This window comes from Agelaius tricolor, unplaced genomic scaffold (genome assembly GCF_023055355.1).
Source record: "Agelaius tricolor isolate 1412-34295 unplaced genomic scaffold, bAgeTri1.0.p SCAF_3, whole genome shotgun sequence".
In the NCBI taxonomy this organism is placed as follows: Eukaryota; Metazoa; Chordata; class Aves; order Passeriformes; family Icteridae; genus Agelaius; species Agelaius tricolor.
The window spans coordinates 11,493,699-11,507,122 of NW_027269263.1; the positions used below are offsets into that span (position 1 = coordinate 11,493,699).

General features: G+C 40.1%; 1 protein-coding gene across 2 annotated transcripts in view; it reads right to left on the reverse strand.

Moving 5' to 3' along the window:
* Nucleotides 1-1,384: 1,384 nt before the first annotated feature.
* Nucleotides 1,385-13,424, reverse strand: part of PTN (pleiotrophin) — a 78,505-nt gene continuing 66,465 nt past the window's right edge. For both annotated transcript variants that reach the window (XM_071422456.1, XM_071422457.1), the window contains exon 5: nt 1,385-8,027. In XM_071422456.1, the coding sequence (XP_071278557.1) occupies nt 7,975-8,027 (53 nt within the window). In that variant the 3' untranslated portion in view covers nt 1,385-7,974. The remainder of the gene's footprint in view (nt 8,028-13,424) is intronic.

A 13,424-nucleotide genomic window follows, 5' to 3' on the forward strand; every position in this document is an offset into this window, starting at 1 on the left:
TCCTATGCAAGGATAGAGGGATGATGAAGTGCAAAAAGGCTTTGAACTTCAGCTGTGGTAGTGCATCAGATTAAAAGGTCTCAAAGAGGCTTTGTGCTGCTAACAGATATTTGCCTGCAGACATCTCACCCCACTCACCTCTGGTGGTCTTCCTTCCATCCAGACCCACCTAATGAAGCACCAGTCCCAAAAGCTTGGAGCACAAAGTGGAGCAGAACTTGGGTCTCTTCTGCATGGAGTCCTCTCTATTCATCCACTCCACACAAAACAAACCAAAAAGGTGCTAAGACCCTGCTCCAGGAAAGCAACCCAACCAAAAAGAATGGGTGTAAAAGCTCTGTTCCATGTTTACAGCTCAGTCAGCATCTGAGGACAGAGGTGGGAAGGACATGAGAAATCCAGAACTGTGTCTCCAGCATGATGGAGCTTAGGGAAACAAACCGTGACTTGACACACTCCTCAAGCAGCTCACATTTCCTGACAGGATCAGATACCTCACATGGAAGTACAAGAGCATCTTAAAACTCTCTCACTACCCTGTAAGCTAAAAATGTAACTAACTGCCAAGCAGCATATTAAAAAGGAATTAACATTTTTCTTTTGTAATTAAACAATAGTGAGTACTCAGTCTCTTTTCCAAGGATAGAATTTAGGTTTCTGAGTGCATTAGTGCTTTGAAGAATGGACTGTCAGTTTTTATACCTTACAATACTTAATTTTCTTCCAAACAATTTTAGAAGTCTATATCAATCTCCTTTTCTTGTAAAAAACGTGAAGCATCTTCTTCTTTTGGCAGTGACTGATGGAATGGGTTTCCTGGAGTAATTAATTAATTATTCTAAGATTTTAACTAATAGTTGGACACAGAAAAAAACACCCAGAGAAATTGGAATGTGGCTTCTTTGTTCTACTCTTGAGTCTTAATCACCTCTCACCAAACACACACACATGCATATATTAAAGTGACTATTAAAGTAAAACAGCTGAGCATGACAAATCTGGGCATGAGGGTTTACCACTGCTTACCTGACGGCGTAATTTTTTAAAAAATCAAACTCTTCATCTGTAATCCATCATTGTGTCAATACCACACAGGTTGAAATAACTGTATAGTGAAACAAGCTGCTTAAAAGAACTGAAAAGTGCCAGGAAATTGGGGCAGACAGGCTTTAGTGGGCACAAACCAAAGAAATGTTTCCTGCTAGATTCACTTTCTGGCAGACCTCTTTTACAGACTAAAACTTTTTCTGAATTTACAGATCTGTTTGTGTGACAAGCCACTCCTACAGCCAACAAAAACTAATAAAGAGATACCATTAAATATTTAGAAATATTTTAAGAAGCTCCAGAAACAGTTTCCACAGCCAAATGAGAACACCATGTGTCTGTGTATTAGTTTATTTAATTCTTTATCGCCACTAAGAGCAAGTAAATTACGCTGATACAATTGGTAAACATATACATTCACTAGAGCCCCCCAAAATCCCACAGAGCTAAGGGAAACATCAAGGGATGTTACAGGATTAATGCTTTCGTTCTACAATATGGATATATGGCTTTCATACAAGTTTTAAAAAATTGAAAAGGTAACACACTGCTAGCTTACAAAATCAATATACAAACTGGAAAAAAAAAAGGAAAAGGAACAGGAAAAGAAAGTAACCCATAAGAAGATATCATATAGCACTGGTTTAATAGATATATACAGAATTAGAAATCCATTGAACATGATATTCAGGCTTTGTTATTTTGACTTTCATTTCTCCTTTCAGTTTACCACGCAAACTACAAGAATTAATATGATTTCTCTCTTACTTTTATTTTTCCATCTTATTTTACCCATTTTCCTCACTTTTTATTGGCAGAGAAAAAGACTTTTCCTGTCTGTGTTTATATGTTCACACTTAACTGAAGTAGTTCGTCCACTTTGAACAAAGCCCTTGCGTGTACTTGGTGTGACAGAAGAGAACATCACCGTGACATTAAGTCCTTTTGGCCATTACATCGGCATGTGTTTTGCATTTCCCTTGGACACAGCTATCCTTAAACTGAAGTGCTGGCAAGTGGGAAGAAATCTAGCTCTTCATCCTACTTGTGTATCCTCACTTGAACAACAGCACAGGACAAAAAGCTCTTTCATTTCAACCACAGCCTGAAAACGTGGCAGCACCAGTTGTGATTCATATTTAGAGTTATGCATGCACCTTTCTAGAGTTTTCCCCATGTATGAATGTATATATATATAGTGTGTGCATATATATATATATATGCAGTATGCATGTGTGTGTATTTAGAGAGCTGCTGTGTCTGATGCTGACACCTGCATTAAGGTGGATTCTAGCTCCAAGCTGCAGCCTGTCTCTGCTTTAGGCCACCTCAGCAACCACAACACACTCTGGACTATCACAGCCATTTCCTCCAGCTGTAGAAGTCTAGATGAACTACATGATTGTAATATGGGGAGTGCAATCAATGATCTAATAAGAAAAGCTAAATAATGTCTTGTTGCCAGATAGAATAGAGCGAGGGAGCTCAAACAGCAAAATTTAAGGAATGAAATTGGCTGTGGGTAAAACAGCCCTGCAGAGGCTGCCCATTTTCCTAGCTTTCCATCAGGGTTAAAGCTTTTGTACAGTCCTTAACTTCCAATGCAATGGAATACTTGTGCACCTCCTTTTTTAGCTCATCAATAAATCCACTCTCTGGACACGTTTTCAGTTTTGTTGTGGGTTTTTTTTTTTTGTTATCATGTGGGTTTTTTAAGAAAGGAGTCAAATCCGTAGGTACAGTTTTTACATATACAACTCACTCAAAGCCAAGTGATTTAAAGGCTAGGAGATACTTACAGAGTTCTTTAGCCATTTGGGACTCCATGACATCCAAATTTAAATGCTAAACTGCAGAAAGGGCTAAAGTACAACCCCACCAATGAGATGATAATAGTTGAATATAGCTGAATTCTCATGCTTTCCCAGATTCTTGCTCACTTCAGAGTGATGAGACCACAAGACAGACAGCCATTTGTGACGAGTGGCAGAAAGAGGCCATTAGGAAAATGATTTGATTTCAGCATTGTTTAGTTTTGATCCAAAAGCAAAGTTTGATGCTGCTATGAATGAGACTACCGACATCTTCTCCAAATGCAAACACCCCTGGGTGGAAGAGGCTCTCTCCATGCTCTACACCTGCTCAGGCAAGTCTTTCACTATGCCTGAAACTCTATGCACCACAATAATTTGATGATAAAAGAGGACAGTGGTAAAGGATACAGCTGCTTGCCACTATTTATCTAGTTAAGGTGGTTTTCTGTGTTTTTTTTGTTTGAAGACAGACACTCCTGCATCAATGCCTCTAACTTTTGAGATGATCATTTGATAATTTCTGTCCCCTGGGAAGCCATGACAAGATCAAGTTATGAGGAAAGTTTTACCAGCAATCCATCCTCCCAGCAAATCCAGGGACTGACTCTGCTCATTATCATACTTCACTGTCATACAGAGATTAAAAAGTTGCTACTGTGTCTTAATTTCAGAAGGACACAGTTGGAGGAAATCTGTGGTATGAGCTTCCTGGGGCTGTTTTGCAACAATCCGGGAAGAAATGGAGAATATAGTCTCAAGGATGAGGAGAGATCATCAACATCCACAAAAGTTGAACTGAGAAGTAAAGTGCCTTAGCAGAACTGACAGAATAAATGCTATCAAAATTATGGATAAGTGTGGGAAGGGAGGCAACATATATAATCTGTCTCTGCAAAGGAGAGAACTCAGTCTCAGCTTCAGAGAAGTGCTGTCCTAGAGAATTAAAATGGACTGAATACAAGACATCTACCCCCACTGACATACTGTTTCCCTTAGGATGATTTGGGAGACATTTTTCATGTGGAGACATGAAATCCCACTGCTGTGGGATATCAAATTAGTGTCCACCTCACCAATATATTGCTTTACAAAAGTGGTGAGTTTACATTATTAATGTTGCTGCAGTTCCTAGACTTGAGGGAAAATTAGGTTGTTGTCCCATCCTCAGCATTCACATTAGCCTGTATACTATTGTCTCCTTTTGACTTTTTCTGCACTTGAACACTTTCTTTTGAGGCTGAAGTGGGACATTACTTCTCTGCAACACTTTACATTTGATTTGTTTTCATTAAGGCACAAATCAGGGAAAGCATAAAATCAAATGTGCCAAACAGTTGTTCTGCCTTTTGCATGTAAGGAACAGGCAATAGAAATTTGTATAAAATGCTCCTGATTTCCTATTTTTCTCTTCTTAACTGACTCTCCAAAGCTGCCTGTTTATACATTTTCTAATTGTTATTCTTTCATTTCTTCTAACTTTTCTCCTTTGAAAAGCAGTTCAGCCCAGAATGTCATTATGGAATTAGAAGATGAAAATCAGTAAATTACAAGTTAGTATCTACCTGCATGTAAAAAAAACATTTTCCCTTCCTGGAGCCTTGCCCAGAAGTTTTTCTGCACTTAGCAGACTGTTAAATAGGCCAGGCTGACCTGGGCATTTCTTTCAGAAGACATGTCTAAGTCAGAAAATGTCCCAGTCCTCAAAGACTGTTTTAAATCAAGATATAGACAGGCCTAACTGAAAGCAGCATTGCCTCAGCTTAGTTAGAGAAAGAGAAGGGAGATATACCCAAATATACCCAAATATATTCAGGTTTAGACTCACTGGAATCCAGAATCTGGATGCAGATTCATCCATAGCTGATGTTCAGCAACTCACCCATCTCTTTTATAATAGATCTGAGCACTCAGAAAAAGGCTGTCATTTGGGGTTTTTGATCACCTCCCCATACTCCATTACAGCTGTAGCAAATGAAGATGTAAACCATTCCTTGAGAGGGACATTCATGAAACAAATTTCTGTCTGTTAAACTAGGTAAGCAACACATCTATGCTAAGTCATTTTTCATTGTAATAGGATAGCACCAAGAGGGTAAACACGTTTTTCATCTGAAGTAGCTGCTTCCACAGCAGTCAGACCAGCTTGCCCTCCCAATCAGGGAGAGTAGAAGATACGAAAGCAAATATGGAGAAGTTTCAGAATGACTGAAGTAGAAACTGATCAGGATGAGTGGGAAGAGGTTTTGTTCAGAATCTTGCCTTTTGCTTTCTTGATAATGTCACTAGTGAAACAAGGGCTCCTACTAGGTACTGGGAGCCTCCTTTTAGAGCTGACCTGACTGACCCATTCAATCTTCCTCTCTGTTCTGCCATAAATTATTTTATCATCTCCTGCATAGCTAGACTTTCCACTTAACGTTTTCTTCTGGCTTATTGGAAATTTTCTTCATTCTAAATTTATGAACTATTACTCTAATTGCTGTCAACAATAAGATGCCAATATAGATCCAAACATATGCGGATTGTGCATAAGAAATGTTCTCCTATTTCACACCCTTTGCTGAATTTTCTTCTGGTCCTAACATGATATTTTTTGTTTTGTTTCTTTGTTTTCTGTAAACTCTCTCCATGAAGGCCCTATGCCACCACAGGAACCTGACTAGCTTGCTTCAAAATCTATTAGGAATGTTCCTTTAACAAGCCAGAGGGGCAGTTAAACGAAAGGACCATGAGGCATCACAGGAAACACAGGGGAGTTTATTTTCTTTATATTCATGGAGGTGGATATAAGAAGTCACATCTAAGTTTTGTTAAATGACAATCAAAGTGTTGGTCTCAACATCATTCCCAATTCCTGCCAGCTCCCTATGAAACATGGACTAGATTAACCAGTGTGAGACAATGGTGCAACAGTGTTGGCACTCAAAGTTGAGCCACTTCAAGTGAACTGATGCAGCATGTAGACAGACAAACCTTTGGTGAGTGAAAAAAAGTTTCCTTCTCCCTTTGCTTTCAACCAGACCTACCAAACCATTAGTTTAAGTCTGAGGCACAAGCACAGGTAGACCTGATTAGACCATGAACAAACCAAATAGCACCCAAAACCACCTAAATATGAGCCTTTATGATTTTAGATTTGGTCATTGCACCTCCACCATGTGTGGGGGACATTTTTAACTATACCACAGACTCAGGTATGTCTAACAGCATGGTCAAAATAACGAGGACATTAACACAGACTGCAAAACACACCCAAGGAGTCTGGGAAAGAATTGTGAGGCTAGTCTACCTTAAGCTATGTGCAGCCTTGGTTAGGAGGCTTCAGGAGTGTTTGGGAACAGAAGGAGTTGCCTCACTGTGAGTCCAGATCAGCCATACCCTCCGTGTGAGAAAAAAGAGGGCAAGCTCTACAACTGTTACAATTCTTTCTCATAATAAAGGGGAGTGATGTTAGTATGGAAAGAAAAAGACTCTCTGCTTGTCTACAAGCTAATCCCAAGAGAGAAATGTGATTTACTCAGGTGAACACAGCCTGCTGCAGCTTCACTGAAGTCAGGGGGTACCATGCAGGAGTACGGGGGAGACTGTTCCTCTTGACCAGCTTGCAGCCCACACAAATGGCAAAGATTATTTCTTTCTGCTGAATTTTAAGATTTAGAATTCCGAAGCAATGATTTTGAACTTAACCTGGGCACTGAAATCCCTTATGTTTCCTCTAAAAATTTTGGTCGGCTTGTTGTCAGCTCATTAAACAACCCTTTACTTTGAGACAGACCAGCCATTTGTCAGATCTTTTTTCTACTTTGTGACTTCCCTCAGGATTCAGAATAATTTAAATTAGGTAAAACTGAACAAACTGAAAAACAGCTGGTTGTAATTTTTCTCCTTTTTTTCCCTGCAGACTATATTAAAAAAAAAATCACAACTAATTTTAGGTTGACTGAGCTTTTCCCAAGGTTTTTTGCTTATATAAAAATGTAAGAAAGCAAAAGATACTGGTTTTGTATTTCCCTTCTGTTTTACTGAAAGATAAACCAAAAATTATTTCATTCCTATTGGCTTCAGGTCCCAAAAATTGTCCCTTTTTTGGTCAAATATATGAACTACCTCTGGTGGTTTTCAAACAGATTTCTCCTTTTATTTCCCACCAGACATACTATTTTTTAACCAGCTATAGTTAAGATTAACAGGAATATTGCAACTGATACAAAAGAGAGCTGGGTTAGGCAGAATCACAAAAATTTCAACTAGATCTTTTATGAAAATTATTTTCCCCCTTTTGTCAAAATTAACAAATAATACACAGCATTTTTCAGTTTTGATAGGTGAAATGGAGGACACCATCCACCAACACTGATATGCTGAAAAGCGGAAAGTTTTGTCATCATTCCACTTTGAAAAATCATTGCTAGAAAATCATGGAAAATTAGGACTCTTTTATGTCCAGTTGTTGTAAGATTTTAGATTTACTGCCAACATTCAAAATATGGTTAAGGAAAGGCGTGTTACTGGTTTTTACCTGTAGATGGTGACATTTTGGAATGAACATTAAGCACACATCCAAGAAAATCCCATACTTGTAAATACTCAACAAAATGCCCCCATCCTTTCCTTAAAGAAACAGTTTCATACAGTTATGCAGATGTAATCAGATATTAAGAAACAGGCCTCAATTTTTCAGATATAAGGTCCCAATCTTAAATATAAATGCATCCAGCCAGAGTGCTATGTTCACACAGGGTACCACTGGCTTCAGCAGAGCCCCACACAGGCTCAGGTTCTGCTTGCATGCACTAATTACCAGACTGAGACCTATGCAAGACTTGAGAAAAAAAAATTAAAAAGCTCTACATTTTCAATATACAATAGACATAATTTTCTAAATGAGTTTGGAGTCCTTTATTACAGGCCTCTAAAAATTGTTGTTAGGGTTATACATTAAAAATACTAAAGTAATATAAAAAAAAAGGATTTTTTTCTGTGTTTGCTTTTTTCCTTCTATGGTACCATTAAGCTATAAATAATTTTAGGATAAGATGCCTAGGTATAAATGAAACTGTTAACTGATCATGTTTGCTGATGTCCCTTTCTCACATTGCCCGAGTTGACTCCATTAATCCAGCATCTTCTCTTGTTTCTTGCCTTCCTTTTTCTTCTTCTTGGATTCTGTCAAGATATAACAAAAACAATAAAAAATTAGTGTCTAGCAGGCACTGCAATAAATTTCATTTAACACCCGTGGAAGTTCCTCTTTTTTTTTTCTCTCCAGCACATAAGAATTGTCTCCTCATTTTGAACAAAGAAAGGGAGAAGAGAAGGAAAAGAAGAAAAATAACAGGAAAGGTCGAGGCAGTAGAGAAGATAGAGAGGGAGTTGCATGTTCAGTTCAGAACCCTCCCTATCTGAGGGCTGACCCTGTTTGGCATGCAAAGCATTGTCTCAGGAACTTGCTTGGAAAATAAGAAAACAGCAGGCATCTCCTGGAGAAACCAGGTCACGGCTCAGTGGAGAGCGGGAAGAAAGCACTGCACACACTACCCACACATACACCCTTCCCCTGCTTCCTTTCTGTCTCATTGTGAGCCTTTGGCTTTCTCTGAATGTGTGAGCAGCTCCAGAGCAGGAGGAGAAAGCTCTCTTGTTTCTCCAGCTCCTCCACTGCCAACCCTTCCCCGTTCCCCTGGGACAGACACCTATGTGCACTCGGGAGGCAACGGGAGCACGGCCTGTGTGGGATTCACAATCTCTGAAGCAGTAGAAGAAGCAGAAAAAAGAATAATCAAACCAATTTTTATCTCATTTGCTGCTCCTGTGTTGTGCCAAAGTAGAATGCAATATGGAGACTGTTTACCCAGAGTGATGGGGTTTTGTTTCCTTGGCCTGTCAGGGCCAAGCGTGTGTGCAGACTGTCGGTCAGCAGACAGCCACAAGGTTCTGGGCAGTGGAGTGCTTGTGCAGATTCAGTTTAAATGTAGTATAATATAGTATAAAATAATATAATAAAGTAATTAATTAACCTTCTGATATTACAGAGTCCTCCTTGTCATTTTCTCCCCATCATCAGGATTACCCTCCTTTTACCATAGGCCTGGGGTCCTGGGAGCATGGCCTGTCCAGCCAGCTGAGACTGATGGGATGAGCAAAGGAACAAGGAGCATCTGCTTCTCTAATTAATTTGGGGTATGTAAGGGAAGGATGGGAAGGCACAAGTGAAAATTTGTGTGTTGTACTACCACCTGCAGCAGTTTTCTCTGTACTCTAGGGTAGCGTGGTGTTCAGCAGGTAAAGGAAATTCACAGAGGGACCTTGGAAATTAAAACAAATTAAGAGGATTAGGTGCTCTTGTGTCACATGTCACCTTGTAATGGGGAAAGTAACAGCTCTCACTGGGAACATGAGTGAATCCCTATTGATACCAGCACAAAACAGCACAACAGGTAGCACAGAGGGATGGAAACAAAGCTTCTGTGAAGCATCTCTCCTGGAACCAGAACATCAAGCAAGCAGACCCAGGTTTGCCTAAACCTGGACATCATTACTCAAACCAATCAAAACTATTATAGAATCATAGAATAACCTGAATTAGAAGGGATCCAGAAGGATCACTGAGTCAAACTCCTGGCCCTGCACAGGACCACACAAAAAAATCACACCATGTTGCCTGAGAGGGCTGTCCGAGCACTTCTTGAACTCTGCCAACCTTGTTGCCATGAACACCACCTCTGGTTAAATAACAGCTATCACCTTGAATGAGAAGAAAAGCACTTAGCCCCTTAAGCTGGAATTGTTATTTTTAAATATGATTCTTTCCCCTCTACATAACATAGTCAAGGAATCACCAGTTGTGCTAAAAACAGCTTGTTTTCATTAAAGTCAAGGCAACTACACCAACTTCTTTCAGGTATGGATAGGGCCAGGTACCTCCAGCAGAAGGCAAATTTAGGCTACCACATTTCTCTGATGGTTGTTTTTCCTTTTCCCTAGTGTTTCAAACCAACATTTTTTTCTTCACCTGTTATAACAAAACAAAAATTGCTTCCAATAATCCTTTAGTCAAAGCAAAATAAAATACTTGTTTAGTCATATAACCTCCTCTAAAATCTCTTTCCCTTAAAAACTTTGCTTAAATTTCAAAGGGATAATAATTTCAAAGAGATAATTTAAAAGAAGAAGTGAATTTTTTTTAAATTTGAAAACTAATTTTTTCCCACTGCTTTTGCATGTGTGTGTCTGCTTGCATATGCATCTGAATGTCTGTAGTCTGGAGCTATTCACAGAATCTGACACTATTTCATAACCTGTCATTAGAAAAAGTAATCTTTCATTGACTTGGTATCTAATTTGCTTTCAGCTACAGCTTTGCCTCCACCCTGCAAACTTCCTATATTCTCCCTCAATCTCTTTTACCCACATCCTCCAGTTCCTCTAATTTTGCCTCTCTATAAGACTGCCCCTCCTGGATTCTGCATTGATTGCACTCTTCTTCATACTTTTTATTCCCCACACTACACCACTTTCTCTGAAAGAACAGTGGCATTTTATCAATCAGACCAGCACTGGAATCTGCAATGTTTATTTAGACCCAGCAGAAGCAGCAGGGCACAATGCAGACTTGAACCACATTTACTAAGGGCAAAGGAGACACATAAATGCAGGCAGACTGCTAACAGGACTCTGCAGAAGAGTTTGTGCAGCTCATGGTAGGAATGAGGTCAGCACCAGGAGAAGACTTTGGTCTGGAGTCACATGAATGCACCATCCTCACTTGACCTGAGGTACCAGACAACCCACTGTTTATCCATTTGCACTTAATGGTGCATATCTCTTCCTTTCTCAATTCTTCCCCTTTGTCTGCCTTGTGGTAATTTGCACATCCTCCAAACTTCCAAACCCATCTACCTCCAAAGACAAGTGACTCTGCTTTGGGCCTCAGCAGAGTAAAACTGTCATGAGCCAGATGGAATTCCTCCCTCATTAAAAGTACTCACAACCACCACAGCTTCATCTTTCAGATAGGTAATCTGGATTGATGCACAGCATATTTGCTCCATGAAATGACAAATCTACACACAAATGTGGGTGTATTAAAACAAAACAAAAAAAAAAAAAAAAAGAGGAGAAAAGGAAACTGCCCAAATATTTCCCAGCCCTTAGGCTCTTTTATGATTCCCACCACAGATACCAATACCCATGTGCTGACCTCTTAAAATGTTGATGTTCATATGCTCATGCAGAAGTCTGTTTACAGCCACACTGTACCTGTTTTGATTATGATCAGGCTATGGTACGCCCATGGCTAACAATGTATAAAGTTGTTTAAGATGCACTTTGTTCATGTTTTTTCATTTCTCTTCATACTCTTTGCATTTGTGTCATTCAGGTTTTTATTGTCCTCACCTCTGTTCGCCCTATGCTACGATTTCTACTTTTATGACAACTGCTGGGTCACAGCCACACTGGGAACCACATCACCCTGATCACCCTGCCAGTGCTACCCTCCCCAGAGAAACCAGGAATGACTGAAATCACCATGCTCAAAAGGCTGACAAGTTCAAACAATGAGAGTTATCTGCCAGCTCATCAGTCCCAAACTCCAGCATTTGCCAGTTAAGTTAGGGGAAGATCCCCTCAGTACACTGTCCAACAGTCCCCTTCAGTTGCCTGTTCCACACATGAAAATGATCAAAATTCAATTCAGGTTAGCACAGACTGGATGTTAAGACCTTCAGTTCAGCCATTTCCTACCAGGCATCTTAACATGGTCCATCAGAAATTACAGTGCCTAAGCAGAGCCCACTGAGACAGCCTGTGTGATGGAGGAGCACAAAGATGATTCCACATCTCACTGGCACTGCAAAGCAGTGGGACCCCAGCAACACTCAGCACTGAGCCAGAGGGGAGCAGGAAAAGCTGCTCAGTAAGCAGGAGCTATTCTGAGCAGAACCCTGCCACTTTCAGGAGTTTGGGCCTACAGCAGCCTCCTTCTCCCCACCCACCCCACTGAGTGCAGTATTTCCACAGGCAGAGCCACAGAGCTGTGCACCAGCTGTCCTTTGCCTCCAGGGAATGTGTTTGCTGCAGACAAGCACTACCAAAAATATAGAGAGACGCTATGGTAAAAACACTTAACCAGATGAAACTCAGGTTCACACCAGCCCACGCAGCATTTGAATCTAAATCTACTCACTGCCCTATTTGCTTTCAAGTTAGGTGGCCCACTTGTGCCAGACACCAGTTGGTGGTATCTTTAGGAGCTATCTATGGTAGAATTCAGGGTCCAGAGAGGCAGAAGCAAAGCAAAAAGAAGGATGAAAATCCTGGATTTCAGAAGAGCAGACTTTGGTCAGTTCAGGGACCTGCTCATTCAGGCTAAATACCCAGGAGCAGGGCGCATGCAGAGAGCAAATTCCAAATGCCTGGTAGTCCCTGCAGTGTGCAACATCCAAGCATTGCACAGCCACTCTGTTCCCCCCGGAACCAGGGCACTTCCAGCAAGATCAAAAACCAAACAGCCCTGCAGGAGCAAACTGTGCCAATGCACAAGCACTGGATTATCTAATCCTTCATCACCAGAATAACCCTACTAATAGTCACAAAACATGGAATTATTCACAGGATTAAAAACTGGTCACGGATTAGCACTGGACCCACTTTCTGTGGGCCCAAGATGATCAGTAACAAAAATTCCAGACAGGTTCTTAGCAAGTAAACAAGTTAATTTGATTAGCAGAACTTTATCTGTGCAATTTCGAATTGCAGCACTCCTCTTTAAACAGTCATCTTTATTCCAGAATCTCATTCTTACTATGCAAGCAGCAAATGAAAGTAATTCAGTTGAGCAGGAGCCACACACCATTTGAAGCCACTCTTAATGTATAAGGCACAAAAGGGAGGTAATTACATTTTAATGGAAGTCAAGCTTTGTAAGCCAAGATTTGCAGGTCTTAATTTTCAGTTGTTGAAAAGAAGGTAACAATTCACTCACAGCACTGCTGAACTTTTGTGCATAAAAGTCAAGCAGTGTCCCCAAAAGTAATATAAATCATACAAAATAGCAAAAGCTGTGCTGATAGAAGGTTAGAGTAAAAAAGTTCCACATCAGATTTTCAGGATACAATTTTCCCAGGGCCTAGCACTCACTCAGTTTTACCATACTCAGAGGAAGGCATGTTTTAGAAAGATCTCTCTACCTCTCAATTGGAGGAAATTTTCCAAAGCACCAGATTTCTATGGTGGTAAAGGGCAATGGTGCCATGGGGTGCCAGGGAACTTCTGAATTTTGGGGATGAAATACCTGTTTCTGTGGAATGGAGAAGTCTTAGCTTTGGTATAATCCAGGATTTAATACCTTGGAAAAAAAAAAACAAACTCACAGAGATTCACACTCCTGTCTAAGAACATAAACTAATATTTTGTGATTTCCAGGACTGTAAAAGTATCTGGATTTCTGAAAACCCTTTAAACATAGTATTTCTTTTTCTTGTAGAGGAAGAGAACTTTTCATGGCTATCTAAATCCTTTTCTTCCTTTTTTCCTGTACTATATACTGCATTTATGTATTCC